Below are 17,197 nucleotides of genomic sequence, written 5' to 3'. Positions count from 1 at the left end.
ATAGCACTAGAGATTTCAAGGAGAAAAATACACTTCCCCCTCCCAGCCCCCTGCAAATGGAACGATTCAGATTATGGGGTAAAGTGCTAAAAAATCTAAGGTGGCACATTTCATTTAACACAAAAGTGAAAACTAATCTGTCCAAAGACTCTACCTGATGATTGGAGGGATGTCTTGGTGGAAAGCATCACAGCAGGTAAGAGGGTGTGAGCATAAGGCACTTCTCAGGATGGTCAAATCCATCCCTATTTCACAAAACATTCTTTTCTGCTTGCAAAGGACATTTAAATTAACTACATTTGTTTACACATACAAAGGGTTTAGTCCTGCAATCCATATTCAATTCCACACTAGTTAGAGAGGAGTTTTGCCTGATCATCAACAGCACCCCTCTGAGCAAGAACAGGGTGTAGTATTATATTTCAGTCAGAACATCAGTTAATGTACAAATATATCTTACAAGTAATTAAATACAAACTATGTTTCTTTAATCAAATTAGAGATCTGCCAAAAATGGACTCTGTGGAAAATACACCTTTCTTTCTCTGTTTATTATAAAACAAGTCTGTTTGGTGTTGTTATTTTTTCTTTCAGTGAAACAGTGAAAGTCTTCTCCTGTAGCATTAATATTCTTCCAAATCAGCCCCTGATGAAGTGCAAGATGAGTCAGTGTCCAATTTCTGCATGGGGCCATTAGTGGGTAGGGTTGTAATAGCTTTTATCGCCTTCAATGTCCACTTCTTGATCAGAGTCCTCGGAGACATCTGACTCCAGGTCCTCCTGTGAGGCTGGTGAGGGGGTGTACTGTGAGCCATCCAGGGAGACCTCCTTACCCTTCTGCTCAGGGGTTGGGCAGCTCTCTGGTCTTTGGTCACTGTGACTGTCAGCACCTTCCACTTCTTCTTTTTTGGTGGCCTGGGGGTTTTCCTGCAATGAAAGAAGCTGGCTTTACACAGACATAAGGGACCGTGAAGTCAGAAGGCCTCAGAATTCCTCAGCTGTGCTGTGTGGGAAAACCACTTCGGATTTCTTGCAGAGAAAGACTGGTGTCCTGCTACCTCTCTGGCCTCCTATCCTGAGTGGGACAAGGCCAGGGAAGAGCTCAGCTGAACGCAGGGGCTCAGCTCTGATCCCACTCCCCAGCAGCCACAGGGGCTGCAGCTGCGAATAAGGCTCTTTGGTGATGGTTATCACAGCCACTTCAAAAGAGTCAGGAGCTGCCGGAGCCCAGGAACCTCTGAACTTTTGTCTTTACCAAAGCAAATGTTTATTATGAGTCTACAAACACTGACACACAGCTTCCTCCTGCCCTGATCTTTCCTTAGTTCCACTCAACAGCAAAAGAAGGGAAGCCAAATCCATCAGTGGGAAAAAAAAATTACTAATGAAGCCAAGCCTCTACATTAAAACACCCACCATTAAAAACAAAACAAACTAAACCAAACCAAAACTCCATTTCTGAAGGCAGGAGTAGCCCTGTATCAGCAGCCATCTGGGGAACCTAGTCCCCTAAGGGGGGATGAAATGGTACTCTTATGAGAAAGCAGGCAGAGACATGTACATACCCATGATATAACCATGTAGAGAAATGGATGCAACTAAATGAAAAGGAGGAAATGACTTAAAATGGCTGGGATCCCAAGCAAAGTCTCTGGACACTGCAGCGTGGGTCAAGCCCTGCCAAGAGGCACTGCTGGGGACCCAGCCTGACTCTTGCCAGTGTGAAGGGATTTTATTAAAAAAACAACTGAACTACAGGTTATACCTGGGGGGGAAGGACACAGGATAAATATGTCTAGTGTGTGCACTGTGATTTTTTTAATTATTATTTTTATATTAAAGGCTGGTTTATGAGTAAAACTCATCCCTCCATGTCACACTTAGTAAAGCTGGACTCGAGCTTTTTCACATGTCTTTGAGCCAAGAAGCCTCCATCTGGCCAAGTCAGGAAGGATCGGGCCCATCTGGGCAGTGAAAAAAATATTTATCTGCTTAAGCACAATTTCTAAGGGAAGTAAAACTGCTCTTAGTCTCATACACTGTAACAATCTGTAAACAAACATTAAAACCTACTCAATTTTCCATGCAGCTCCTCAAAACAAGCAAGGTGTTTGTACCTGCCTCTCCCAAAGTCTGCAGAATAAATCGATTTGTGTTTATTAAGACAGGGTGATTTAGAAGACCAGTAAATGGTCTTCTCCAAAACAAATGCCTAAGTAATTTACTGACAATTACTTATCTTTTCCACGTTAATTGGCTAAACAACATATGGGTTTACAAAACAATTAGCGTGGAGTTTTAATAGGCAGTGTGTGAAAGCCGGGTATAATTGATATAGGAACTACATTAGGAGCTTTTAACGTTAGTGCTGCCTGAGTGAACCCTCATGGATTTCAGCATGACTATTTGTCTTTTTAATCAAGGTGAAGAGGTTAAACAGCCTTTCAGATGACTTCTGCATACAACCTGGAATAGGCGAGCACAGCATAAGATAAGACAATTAAAATACTTATTTCTATAGAAACAGAAACATCCCCGTACCTGTTTTAGACGCCTCCATTTGGCTCTGCGATTCTGAAACCACGTTTTGACCTGAGCAACGACAACGAGAAAGCACGGGGTAGTTTCAGAGCCCGTAAGCACCAGGAGCCACAAACAGAAACAAGTGTCAGCCCCACCTAGGCCCCCCACCCCAGTCCGGCCAGGTTCTCGGGGGTGGTGCACCGACGGCAGTCACACGGACTGGGCCGGTACCGTCAGCCTCGGGGGCTGCTCGGGGACGGGATGCGGATCCCTGGAACGCGGACTCGGCCTCACCTGCCTCTCACTGAGCTGCAGCATCTTGGCCAGGCGCTTCCTCTCCGGTGGAGAGAGGTATTTCTGTGTCTCGAACTTCTTCTCTAGTTCGATGGTCTGGTCGTTAGAGAAGCGGACCTGTCCCCCTTTCCTCTTGTGCAGTGGCCGCTGGATGAAGGGACTCCACAGCAGCGGCTTCCCTTCAAAGAAAGGCACAGCGCCGAGGGTCACCGGCCGGCCGCGGGCACGGGTGCCCGGGGATCCCCGACCCCCAGCCGACTTCAGGCCTAGAGGCGCGCCGGGTGCAGGGCCCGCTAATTTCCTTTCCCTGATTTTATTTCCCCCAGTTCCTAGTATGATCTCTCGCCTCCTCTGATTTTTCATCTTCGCTAAACAGAAAGACCAGTTAAAGCCACTCTGCAGGCTTTAGCAACATTTCCGTCAATGTGTTTCCTGTTGGTCTATCTCGCAAAGAAAAAAAAAAAAAACACAAAAACAGGCGAGACCTTTGCTTCCTTCTGCTCTTTCAGTGAGATGCCCCAAGAGCATGTCCCCTTTTCACTGCACCACTGCTCGGGACGCCGCGGAGAGTGGGGATATTGCGAGGCTCGGCGAGGGGGACGCACCAACATGAGGGCACGGGGTCCCCACCCGCTTGGGGCAAAAAGCGCCCCGAGCCCCCCATGCCCTCTGGGACTTGCCCGCCCGTGTCCACGGGAGCGCGCCCGACTCGGGCCCGGGGCAGCGGTGCGGGGCAAGGTGGTGCAGGCAGCGGCACGTCGGGGCGACAGTCCCACTGCAGAGCAGCAGCTGCGTCCTGGGGCCAGAGGCTCTGGCCAGTGCCACTGAGTCACTCTGTTTGTCTTTCTGTCTTGCTGCCTGCACCCTTTGAAATTTGCTACATTGTTTTTCAAGATTTTGCTTGCGTCAGGCTTTAGTAATTCTGGTGCAAAACAGACTCAAAAAATAGGAAGCAACTGGTTATTTTAGCTGTCATAAAGTCACATCCCACACAGAGGAAATGAACAATATCAGAAAAACGGATCCCGGCTATCAGAAGTCGAGTGTTTCCTGAATTTGTCTGTATTGAGGATGTCGATAAAGTAATCAGCAATGTGCACGACTCCCGGGGAAGAGCCTGCTTCAGGCGGCCAGGAAAACACTTAACAGCTTCTGAAACCAGATTTACTCCTATCGAGAGCTCAAGGTTTCCTGTATGAACGGAAAGGGTCAGCCTCTTTCACTGCATGAATGTGGTGAGTCAGGTCCAGTTTTGCAATCGCTAAGAACAAGTGCTGCAGCCCGGGCGCGGGGCTCAGCCCCCACAGCGGGGTCGCTTCCCCGGACGCGGGCGCGAAGGGGCCGCCGGGACCCCGGCCCAACCCACACGCTTCGGCCCGACCTGACCTACCGTGGAGCCGCGGGGGCCCCGAGAGCGGAGACCGCCTCCCGTCTGTTTTTCAAGTCATCCGCAGGAAAAGGCTGAGATCTGCCATGCGATCTCCCAGCACAATTAAAACTCCCCACCAAAACCACACGCGACACTACTAAGGACACTCTCAGAGTCATTTGGTTTAAGGAAAACAAATCTGAGTCACCGCGACCGCGCACTGCAGTCTCGCTGCTAGCTCCGGAGAGCGACGCGTCTTTAATTTACTGTAAATCAGACGGGGCCTGGAGTGACACGGAGGGAGAGAAGGCGGCGGGGCAGGCGGCAAAGGGGGGCAAATTTCAGACACTTCCCATTCCCCTCCCTATCCAGCCTCCGACGGAGGGACGGCAAGGAGATGGGAGCGGCGCGGCGGCAGCCGGAGAGGGCAGACTGTGACATGGCTTACCCAGGGGGTCCTGTCGGATCAGAGCGTGTGCGTAGTCGCCGACGGCGCGGGGGAAGGAGTAGAGGGGCCCAGCGTAGGCGCCAGTGCCGTAGGTGGCGGCGAGATGGTGGGAGAAGGCCGGATGGATGGGAGTCGGCTCGTAGATGGGGGTCCGGTACGGGGACACCAGGCTGGTGAAGGAGGAGTTGGGAGACGGCAGCGTCGGCGGCGGCGGGGCTGGTAGGGAGTGAGGGGCCGGGGCGGCGGCGGGACCGCGGCCCAGGATGTCCTCGATGTAGAAGGGCGTGGGGTGCGCGGGCTGAAGCAGCGGTGTGGGCGCGTACAGCGGGACGCCGACGCCCAGTGCCGCCGGCGCCGCGCCCGGCGGCTGGTACTGCATGGCACGGCCGCCGCCCGCGCACCCCCTGCGCCCCCGGCCGCCCCTGCGGAAAGCCGGCCCCGACCGCGGCGGCTGGGTACTGGCACTGCCGCCGTGGGTTTCTCTGGGCTCGGGTTACCCTTCGATAGGTTTCTATTGGCGCGGGGCGGAGCCCGCGTGGTCTCTGTCCCCTTCCTGCCACGGCTCCGTCTAGCCAATGAGCCCAGACAGGGAAGGGGGAAACCACCCCCCGCCGGCGATCACTCCCACCGCCTCCCCCCGTGGCGCCAATCAACCACCGCCGCGGCCTCGGGGAATCCAGGCAGCGATGCGCAATCCGCGGGCCCCGACGGCAACCGCCCGGGGCTGAGCATAGCGACAGCGCGCGGGAGGTCCGAGGGTACAGGAAGGTGGTCTGACGGCACCGGGCAGGAAGCCTGCTACTGCCCTCCCTGTCTCCCGCGCGTCTACCCCCGCACGGCACAGCGTCTCCTGGATTTCTGGCTTCAACACGAGGGAGAGCGCTCACCAGGCGCGGACCGAGGGAGGAGGCGGAGAAGGGGGTGCGCGGCCTCCCCCTCGTAGCTCGCCGTGTTCTGCCGGCCCTTGAAAAAGCCCCCGCGGCCGCTCCGCCTGGCTGCGCGGACCGAGAAAGGGGTGGGGGAGCGCGGCCTCGGAGAGGGCGTGGAAGGACGGCGGCCGAGTCGCGTGGGCTCCTGCTCGGTCTCCTAGGGTCAGGGTCAAAAGACCAGTGGGGCGCGAAGCATCGGAGAGGGACGCGGAGAAGCGTGGCGCGATTTCCTGCTCCGCGCCTCGCCGGTCACCGACGACCAGCAATGCTGGCCGGTAAACGGAGGCGGCGGGGTCGGCTTTCTCCGACAGCCCCGCGGGAGAAGGCGGTCCACGCAGCGCCACCTGCCACCATCGGCTTTATATTTTAAAACCCGCCAAATGTTTCCTCCTGCCCCGCCGCCCCCGGGTAGGGAAGCGCTCTCCATCTGGGGCTGCCTGTCGCCGAGGGCCACTGTCAGCGGACTTGCTAGGGGAGAGGGAGGGAGCATCAACCTTCCGCTCTCCCTGCGCCCTGTCACCCACCCAGGGACTTGTCCCGAGGGCAGCGAGTGACGCCGCCTTCTCCCCCTCCGTGGGAGCGGAGGTTTGCAGGTGCCCTCTGCGTGTTGGCGGACCCTGTTGGGTCACCCACCCCCTATCTCCCTCCCACGCCCCCGAGCTGGCAGCGAGCACAGAAAGCTGCTAAGGAATAGCAGGTGCTGGATTAACCTTTTTTTTTTTTTTTTTTAAAAAGTCTCCAGTTCAAACCTACGAAGATCTTAATAACTAAATGGCTCACAGCAAGACGAAAGGGTGTTCGTGAAATGGAAATATATTTTTTTAATAATATAGGGAGGTTGTTTTTTTTCCTTTTCTTTACATTGTTAACAAATGCCAAAACTCACCTTTAAAGAGTGATCTTGTGTCTTGTAAATATCAGGTACACGTAAAGCGATCTGACAGTTTTGATTATTTTTCTCTCTGTGCTCAGTCTCCCAGGCATTTCTCTTTCCAAGGGGTTTAGCTAATGTTTTCATCTGGAAGTGTTGGATTTGCAGCTTGATTTACTTAATAACTGTACAGTAAAGCGATGACCCGTTGCCCTCTGCAATAATGACGTGCATGATACAAGGCAGCAGAATGGAGGCCCCCGCAATATTTTACAAGCTGTCGATTCAAAATCCTGAGAACAAGTTTAACTAAGAAGGAAAAAAAAAAGAAAGAAAAAAATAAAAGAAACATGTTTTGCTGTATTGGAAAACAAATAAATAGAGGAAGAGATTATTCTTTTCTGACTTTTATACAAGCAATAGGCCTTGTTAAAAGGAAGTTTTAATGGCACAGTTATTACATTCCACTACCACTGCATAATCCCTAACAAGAAAAATGAAGCACTTAATTTTGCAGTTCTACAGCACCGCCCCTTTCAAATTCAATTGTTAGACCTTAGCCTTCCTTCTTCCATGGGTTGGAGACTATTAAATCTGCATTCATGAAATGTCACATTTATTGAACTACATAATTTTTTAATATCACTAGTGCAGGTTTTATAGTTGATTTTATTGTTTTTATGGCCATTCGGGGCTCTAAACCCCGGATTTTTTCAATGTTGTCCTTATAATTTTTTTCACACAGTCAGAACTAATAAAATAGAACAGTTGTGACTTTTTAATGTAAGGGGTCTCGGAGTTTCAATATTTTCACTCTGCTGGATACTAAAACCAATAAAAATACATGAGATTTTAATTATTTTCTGGATTAAATAAAACACTTTCCTTTTCCTTTCTTTTTTAAACTCACATTTTGTTTGTAGTTTCTGTTGTGAGTGAGACAATAAAGCTTCGAATAATATACCTTATTATCAATATTGTGATGATGAATACAGCTTTGACTGGATTTTACAGTCTAACAGGCATTTAAAATAAGGTGCTGTAGACATCACAATATCAGTGCAACCAAGACACTGCTTTAATATTTCCATTATTTCACCAGGACCCTCTGGAAAGCACTCAGAATTATCTGAGAGACCTCAGCATAAACAAAGAAAATACACTCCTTTCTCTATTAAAAGAAAAAACAAACACCTTTCACGTTAATTTTATTGGAGTGCAACCCCAAATTTTCTTGCTAATGTAGGGATTTCTGGGGGTTGGCGGGTGGAATATGTGCATCTCCTCACTGGCACAAGCTCAGCCCAAAGGGATCGGCCGGAGAACTCATTATTTTGGTTAATAACTTCGGGGCCCTGTCCTCCCCTTCCCTTTCTGTGACCCCCCCCCCCCTCCCCCTGCCCCCTCCGAGGAGTTATGAGCTCAAGGACGGAAAGAAAAAGTCAGAGACCCCACTTGTTTCAGGCAGCCCTGTTGCCAGCCACGACGGCAGGGCCTGTGGGGCGACGCTCGGCTCCCCCACAGCCGCCGGGGACGCGCTGCCCAAGGGGCCGATGGAAAAAGTAGCTCAGGCTGAGGAAGACCGGCGCAGATACGCTGCTTCGCCCATCCTCTAAATTTCAGGGCTGGAGGGAACGGGGTCAGACAGACTCCTTGGGGGAAGCATCAGGGGCCTGCCTGTCACTGGCCGCTGTTGGCCGTCCCCTAAATGTCCCTGAGAGTGATGGTGCTACGGCGGCCTCGCGTGACGGTGCCCCGGACTGTGCTGTAAAATCCGACTCAGACACGCTCATCGGCTGCTTCGCGTCTGTTCCCCTCCCCTTCAGCCCCATCCTGCGTGGAGCCCGGAGCGGCTTACCCCACGGACGGAACCCCACGGGTGCCTCGGGTTGCCCTCACTGGAGGAAGCGGGCGGCCCACGAGCTCCAGTGGGGCACTGGAGCCTCCCGCCGCCTGCCTTCTTGTACTGCGGGGAGCAGGCAGCCCCGCGGAGCCCCGCGGAGGCGGCATCGGGATGCTGCTCCGCATCCTGGCTGCGGGTGGCCGGGCTTCTCTCGCCCTCAGCCCCGGGGCGGGGGAGCAGTGCCGCTTTAATTTAGCGTTTATGTGTCACCGTGTTCCTGAGCGGATTTTACAGCGCGGCGCGAACGTGAAACACCTGGACGGCAGCACGGCGCGGGGGTTGGGGGGAGGGGGGGGCTGCGGCGAGCGGCGGAGGGGGGAGGATGCTGTGTCCGGCTGTCGTGAAGCAAACGCATTAAAATAAAACAAAATTTAAAGTACCAACCAAAACCTCGCAAACGTCGGAAAATCAGGAAACGAATGCTTCCAAAACCAGCGACTAATGCCAGGTGGTGTTTCCACTGCATCCCCGATGACCCGCGATAAACACCCTGGGGTGGTTATTCCGGGCAGTACATAAACTAGTCCCTTATTTATAAGTGACATGAATCTCGAGGCACAGAACTCTGTCTTTGCCTCGCAGGTTCTGCTACCAGTAACACGGATGTTTTTTTGGCATGCTACCTTCCTGGTTTTCTGCTCTCTAAAACAGGAGTTTCACCCATAGTAACACTTTCTGTGACACTGTAGATATTAGGAACATTACACCAGAGATAAATAATTCCTAGCTGCAGTAACTCTGGCTGTGCAGAGTTAGTGAGCAATCCAGCAAGTCCATCTTTTCACACTCAGGGAAGGCTACCAGCAGTGTTATTCCTTAATGCTACAGGGTGCTTTCCAAGAGGATCCAGCCAGTAGCCATTTCACTCTTTCCCATTACTGAAAATATTTCAAGACTCTTCCAAGAGAGGTGAGGCCACAGCCTTGAACACTTTCCAAGGAGGAAATAGGAGGGAGTTCACCTCTCTGATTTTCCTAGTGCTATGGAAGCCAGACTGCTCCAGACAGAGGCACCATGCATTGCAGGGTGATGTCAGTCGGTGCTGCTGTCTTCCAGATAACTAATCTGTTAGATATTCACTTCTCACATCTTCTCCCTCCTTACTTTTGTGAATTGATTTACTAAATGAGTTACAAGCATAATAAATACTAAGGCAGGTCAGTCTTAAAGGCATTAAGTAGATGTAGCAGAACAAGACAAATCTTGGTCTAAAAAAGGGTGGACAACATACGAACTATTATTCTAAGCAGAGCTGGCAGGAGCTTATCTTTTTCCATCCAACATCCCTATATTCATCTGATTATGATTCTGCCAAATTTAAATAATCCAGGTGGAAACAATTCTGTTCTGAGAGAGTCTGCCTCATGCTGAGCATGTTTAAGGTTTCAGGAAAACTGGTTCAGCTGTTTCTGAGCATTGAGTTAGAGGAAAGCAGATTTTTCCACTGGCATTTAGACATCCTTGCCTTGTACTGAAAACCTGTGGTGCCCCACACAAGGGAAACTTTGGGAGATGAACGTGTCTAGCAACAAGTCAGCCAGAGGTTGCCTCTTGGTTCTCCCTTTGCACTCCCACTTAGGGCTGTGGTTTGCACCTGAAACCTTTGCAGAGAGACACAGACACCTTGGAAATGTTTAGGCTGCCTCTGGACTTCACTCAGCACTCTGATGATTTGAAGAGCTCTTCATTCTTGGCATTAAGTATTTGTGTGTTTGAGACACATGTTACCACCAGCAAGTGCCCCTTTGCTACATGCTGTCACCGGCTCTGAGAAAGAACAACAGCAAAAAATAATTAAAAAGCAGCTACAGAGAAGCTTTAATAGTGCTTTTGAGTCTTGTCAAGGATTTCCAAGCCAACACATGCCAGACCCTCAGGGGAGCACATTGGTAAGGTGCCTCCATTTCCTCTAGCTCCCAATATTGTTAACATCTCTTCTGGGACGCGTTGACTTGCAAAGTGGAATATGCAACATTTATGGTTCTGTGGTAAAAGGAAGGAACACATGGCCCTCTATTACAAACATAGCTTAATACCTCTTTCTTTCTGAACTGGGCTGTCCTAGGGATTACCAGGACACAAGCTTTTCAAAACCAGAGTTTAATTCAGTTGAAGTGTGACAAAATTCACCAGAGTTTTCTTCCGAATTGCAAACAGGAAACCTATGAAACTACATAGACTTTAGTGTTTTTTAGAATGCACTCTCCTAACCCTTCCTTGGCCTGAAGAGTTTCTTATCTGACCATTATGAGAATACGGTGAACAATGCTATGAAAAACAAAGCAATACACTGTTCCTCAGGGGCTCATATTTCCTATATATCTGCCACCACAAACCATGAACTATTTTGGATCCTGCCTTTATGCGCAACTGAAAGCTGATTGGTTAATTATATTTATTTGGGGTGATGGCAACTGTAACATGTTAAAACTTCTCTGTATTCTTATGTGTTGGCTACACACATAAAAGTTAGACTCAAAACCACATATAATTCCCAGGGGCTAGACTGTCTCTCACATCTTGCACAATCATTTACGTAAGTGCAAACTGAATATAAAATGCTGCTAACACAGACTGCTGGCTACCATACTCCCACTCTGTGTTGATATAAATGACTATAACAAGATACCAGACAATGGAGAATCTGCCTAAACTACAGTGATGGCAAAACAACTTTTTGTACAGAGTAATCAGAATACAAAATATTATATGTTTCAAAGAGAAGTTATGCAGCAAGGTCTTTCCCTGTAACAGTTCCAATGGGTCCAAAGTACACCACACAGCTAAATTTGATGTCAGTAGGAATTAGGTATGAATAGGGAGTGTTACTTAGTTATTTTTGTTAATGTTTTCCAGAGCTTACACATTCACTCTACATTTTTTAGCAAACTTTATCATTTTGGCATCATAAAATCAATCCCTAGGTAGGTTTTATCTGGAGCTGATACACACATGCAGTTGCTGTTAATAGTCAAATATAGAAGCTTACAATAACAATCTAGCTAACTATTAATGTCTGTTTAACAGTGGAGTTAGAAGGATGGATCTGAAATGTGTTCTCATCTGAAAAATAGATTTCTAGACTCTCAAGAGAAGAAACTCTTTGAAGGCTTAGTCTTCGTGGGTAGGAGTCAAATTACATGGGTCAAATTGGCACTAAAAGGCTAGAGGAGGAATTGCCTTAGAGACAAATTCCAAGCTTGTGTAATGGCTTTGGAGTCCATTGAATCTGATGATTTTCATGGGCAAATAATGTATTTTTTTTGCGTAACAGAATGACAGTTGTACATGGAAATATAAAGTACAATATTAAATGTCAGAAATGAAAGGAAGAATGATTTTTCCCTAAGGCAGAGATCTCCCCTTCTCAATCCTACCTCTGAGCTGCAGTCTCCTGTGATGGAAACTGTATAGCCCAGAATCAGCTGATGAAACAAGGCAGCATTAGTCAGAGACAGTACCCAGCCTCATGTCTCTGGGTTCAGGGTACCTTATTGTGCCAGTCATACTCTATTAGTTCACACCAGAGGTGGATGGTGAGTACTGACAACACTACAAAGTTTCCTGATAGTGGCAAAATCTCAGTGTCCCAGGGTACTAACAACACTTCCAGCTACACAGAGAGTATTTGGTACTTGCTGATGAAGATTTCTGCTTTGTGAGTGAGACTTAGGAGGACACCACATCCTCTGGAAGTGCAGCTAAAGTGGCCTTTACCCAGTTTGCTTCAGGTGCAGAATTGGGAAGGACTGACTTCTGAATTCTCCAGCTTTGCCAACAGCTCTCCTTTGGCCCCTGATAATGCTATCATGAGGTGGAGGGGAAAATTACATGTTTTGGAAGATAAAGCAAAAGCAGGATGCTTTCCCCTGCACTGAAGTGGAGGGTAAGGGCTTCCATTCAATGTGTGGGATATAGGAGCAATTGGCATCCAACCTGGGAAGTTATTTTATTTTTACTTTTCTGAAAGCATGCATCATTTAATAAATAGTCTTGCTTCAGCTCTGTTGGCTGTCCCAAATTATGTGAGCTCAAGCTGACTCACAGGAAAGTGTAGGTGAGCATTGTGAGTGGGTCTTTGCCATGCTGTTTTCATTCACTCTCTCCACCTGTCAAGCAAGTCTTTGTTCAAGTCCCTTCAGAGGTTGGAGAACAAGGGTATGCTTTTGCAAAGCTGCAGGCCTTCCCATGCTCTGTGAGTTTATTTCATAGGCTTTTGGGTCACAGTAGCACAGTTCTTTACATGTCAAGTAACAGACAAAGATAGAATCGGCATGTGAACATAAATGGGATTTTAAAAGTCTCTTCAGACTCACTGAATAGGTACAATGTCTGGGGAGGAGATGCAGAAAGCAGGCTGCTCACCAGGACAGAGATTTCAGAGACATTGTAGATTGTGGGAGAGACCCAGTAAGTACAGAATCATAACAGACCAAAATGATTCCTCATACAATATTGCCAGCATGTACTAGAAACTAACTGAAGAAATACCTTCTTTTTGGAAGAACAGATTCTACAATGCCCTCTGCGTAGTTTTGTGGTTTAGATTTGTGTAATCTGACATTAGTAAATATATAAAATTTCAGGAATTTCTTTAAAAAGAGAATGCAACTTAAAGTTTAAGTATTAATTAATGTGGTGTAACCAACTTAAACTGAAGGTAGAAGTAGCCTGGGAAGAATTGGGTAAACCCTGACTCACTTTTGCCATTACATTACTTTTTAGGATATTTGCTCTTAAAGAATGAAGGTCTTCTATGGTCTCTGATCATAAAGGCAGGTTCAGTTGGACCATGACTACAGAATCAAGTCAGAACAGTCTACCTTAAAAATAATCAAGCAATTTAATTTTAGGATGTGCCTAAACTTCCACTGCATCATTTCTGTCTCTTTCCAAGCTGAGTCTCTGTTGCTTTTGTCTCTTTCAAGTTATGATGCATTTCATCTCAGGACTATTGGGAGACATGATGTTGGTCTTTATGTAACCTTCATAGCACCCATCTGACACCTGTAAAATATTAAACTGTAAGAATGTATGTTAAAGTCAGTTAGCCAGGATGAGTGTGTTCTATAGATAAACGGGTTTGTTTGGGAAAGAGCACCACAGCCTGTGAAAGCCTCTGTCTGTATCACTGAAGAGTAAATTCCTAAAGAGTCAGGATGCTCTAGATAACCCATAAAATCACAGAAAGTAGCAGACAAAGCCATGTTGACCAGATCTGAAACGCTGTGTGCATTTCCCAAACCCTTGGTGCAGTTACATTTGTTGCAACCCAATGATCTTTCATTTTTGCCTGTTACATGTTCATTCCACATTGCAGTTGCATTTTCTACAGTTTTCTTCATATTTGTTAACATCTTCATATTTATTTTCTTCATATTTATTAACATCTGGGCTTTGGACACATTGTTCTCCCTGTCTATGTGTTTCACATGAATAGCTTCTTAGGAATACACAGAAACCCATGGCAAAACCCATAAAAGTCAAGGTCCTGCCAGCATCGTTACAGACAGGAATGTGAATGGGACATAAGCAGAGATCCTGCCTGCTTTTGGGACATGCAGAGCTACAACTCCAATGGCACCAGCTGGGCCTTTCATCTGAGCCAAGAGTAGGTGGCTCAAGTCCCTCTTCATACTGCAGGCAATGCTTTGTGCTCACACTTCTCTCTGATAGGTGAGAGCATCATAACCTCGTGGCAAACATCATGCGCTGAGGTCATCAGAACAGCCATGGGGCAAGATTTGGGATGATTTGGTATTGTTATTACATTTTTTTTTCTGCTAAGCCTGTCAGTACTTATGCTAATCTGTTGTCCCACACTAACCTAGTTCCTCTACTTCTTGCAGGTTTACACTGAAAACATTAGTTAACAGTTATGTCATCTTAATCCCTAAGTACTGGTTAGCAAACCCTATGCTGCCTGCTCTTTGCATTTTTCCCCATCAGCCTGTTCTTCCAAGCATATAGCTACAGTTGGCTCTTCTTCTCTGAACTTCCTCCAGCTCGCCTTCCTGGTAACGAGGTGCAGAGAACTGTGCTCACCTTTTCCAGATGCTATCGCACCTCGGTTCCAAGAAGAGAGGCTCTCTTGCTCTTTCCCTGTGGTGTTTCTCCACCAGAGCCCCAAATTGTCTTGACATTTTTAACCATTGCATCACATAGCAAATTCAAATACAAATTCTGAGGCCCTTCTTGCCTGCTGCAGCAGTCAGCACATCTTTTCCACCATAAAAGAAAAAGAAGACAGGGGACCTTCCCTTTCTGACAAACATTTCCATTTTTGTAGGGAGCTCAGATTGTTTTCTAACTCCTCTCACTAATCAGGTAAATTGGATTATTTATGACAGGGAGAAGAACAATAGGAAGTACTAACTAACCCCGTACTGGTGGTCAGAGTAAAGCAAAAACAAAGCAGGTTTCCAGTTCTCTGTGCTGAGACTGATTTTCCATTGTCGTTCCACATTATCTTCCCATTTAAGTCTGCCCATGGAGTTCTGTTGTGCATCCTGTAATTCTGTTTTAGTAGGTTTAAAACAAACAAAAGGAAGTACTTTTTCACACAGAGCATAATTAAATTGTGAAACTTGCTGTCATGGGAAGCACTGGATGCCAAAAGTACAAATGGGTTCAGAAAATAAGACAAATGGAGGATAGGTACATTGATGAGTATTAAACAGAGTAGTTTGCTCACAGCATTTGGCTCAGGAAGCCCTTACACTGCTGTTTGATGAAATCAGGAAAGGATTTCTCTACCTGTGCCTGTTTCTCACACAGTTCCCCTCAGCAGCTTCTTATGGTCACTGGCAGGAAGAAGAGGTTAATGCTCTGTCTTAGTAAGGCAGCTCTAATATTTCTCTCCTATCGAAAGACACAGATGTCAATAGATGCCTGTAAGTTTAAAAATGTAGTCTTTAAGCTGAAAATTGACACTTCTGAATTCCTCTTTGAACATTTTTGTCAGATCTGATCCAGTTGATGTTAATACTTAAAAGATTATAGTGAAGTGTACATCTGAAATTGGATATTTTAAGGCTTCGAGATGGCTAGATTTGTTGGCCCAGTCACAAGTTTGATTTTGCAGGTATTGCAGGTTGAATTAGCTTCACTGGGGACTGATGTCAAGAGGAAACCTGTTATCTGTACTGTGAAAGTTGTATCTGCTCTTGGAGTTCCCTCCCCTCCCTGAACAAACGCTCCCACAGGCCAACGTGGTGCCATCTCTTCTTGTTGACTTTTCTCCGTAATTGCTGGTTTATCAGTCTCTCCTCAGACTTCTCAGTTTGTCTTAACTGATGAACAAAATGAGGAGAGCTGTACATGGACACAGAGTCAGTAAGGAGGGGACAACAGGCTGACAAGGAAGGAAAGGGCAGCAGGCTGGTGAGGCGGGCAGGCAGGGAGTGAGTCTTGGCCCCATGGCTGCCACTCTTGACTGGGCAGGAAGCCTCACCTCACAGGCTGCACCAGTTGCTCCAGTCTGAGAGGGAGGGAAAAACTGGCCCATAGCAGTTCTGATACCATCATGAACTGTTTTCTTTTCTGGTTCTATGTGTTTGGCTGCAAAAGGTGTAGGGTGATTTAATCTGTATTGCTTTGTCATTGAGGTTTCTTTCTGTATAATTCAGAATGACAGCCTTACTTTGGTCACAGTTGTTTCCCTGCTTCTGCATTAGCTCAGATCATGTGCTAACTGCCTTAGTTACTGCAGAGAAATACACTCAGGCAATATAATGAATAGAATCAAGTGATTTATTTCTATGGTGGAGAAAATGAGTTGTGTATGTTTATCTACATTACGCTGTTGAAATGCATGTGGTTAAAAGCCAGAAACCAAATATCTTGTGGGCTAAGGGCCTGCTTCACGGAGAAAGTAATGGGAACACAACATCAAATTCAGAGACTTCATTTCCTTTGTCACGAGAAGTCCCAAAGTATGGGATATTTCCTTGGATTTTGAAGAATTTTTGAGACGCTTTGGTTGCAGGAGGGAGAAGGTCAGACTGCACAATCTGACCAAATCAGCCATTTGCAAGTGTAGCTTCACCATGCAGTACTCTACCATCTCAATGTTATTAACTCATATTTCCTGGATGTCACTATAGTTCCTTGTCTCATATGATGGTAGACTGTGGAAGGATAGCTACATTCAAGCCAAGTGCTAGTAGCATTACTAACTCTCTTTTCCTCATCTAAATGCTACTGGGATGGAGAACATGAACTCCCAGCAACAGACAGAGCAGTGACTACAGCAGTACTGTGCTGTCAGATAGGGAAGGGAGAAGGCTGTGGTCCAGTGACTCTGAAGTGGAAAGTGGGGACCCGAACACCTATTTTTGCCACAGCACAATACTGTCAGAGCTCAGGTTACCTCATCTAAGCCTGTCTGTGCCTGTTCACCTGCTTCCTGACCAGTCTTCTATACTAAATTCTTCTACAGGTATGATCCACATAATGCCCTGGTCTTGCCAGGGAGCTCTTGCAATGCCCATAATTTAAATGTTAATCATGACTCAAAAGCAATGATCCAAATATTCAAGTCTTGAAAGGACCTACCAAAGGGCACTTTATTAGCCCTGTTTCACTATGAAGTTAAGATGCTCCCATGAAAAACTATGATCACGTTTTTCTGTCAGTCAGTTCTTAACATACCAGTCCTTAGTTTTTCCAGGGTCAATTATTTTTGTCTCTAGAGACCAGGCTGCTCTACTCATGATGAAGAATACTCCCTAAAAATAAGAGGTTAAAATAAACAGCCAACCCAAGCCCAAAGACACTAAGCAAGATAATCAGGGAGTAACTAACACAGATAATCAGCAAATCATTCAAATGAATTGATTTGGCTTTTGTTGGCGTCCCT

General features: G+C 47.1%; 1 protein-coding gene across 1 annotated transcript; it reads right to left on the bottom strand.

The window, feature by feature from the left end:
* Positions 1-617: 617 nt before the first annotated feature.
* Positions 618-5,013, bottom strand: HHEX (hematopoietically expressed homeobox). The gene is made up of 4 exons (XM_054382526.1): positions 4,635-5,013; positions 2,818-2,996; positions 2,542-2,592; positions 618-927 (listed from the first exon to the last, which is right to left on the bottom strand). The coding sequence occupies exons 1-4, from the start codon at positions 5,011-5,013 to the stop codon at positions 694-696; spliced, it is 843 nt and encodes a 280-aa protein (XP_054238501.1). The 3' UTR covers positions 618-693.
* Between the last annotated feature and the right edge of the window lie 12,184 nt (positions 5,014-17,197).

Source organism: Indicator indicator, chromosome 7 (genome assembly GCF_027791375.1).
Source record: "Indicator indicator isolate 239-I01 chromosome 7, UM_Iind_1.1, whole genome shotgun sequence".
NCBI lineage: Eukaryota > Metazoa > Chordata > Aves > Piciformes > Indicatoridae > Indicator > Indicator indicator.
Note: the sequence above shows the minus strand (reverse complement) of the source record. Positions and strands in the feature narration are given on the sequence as shown.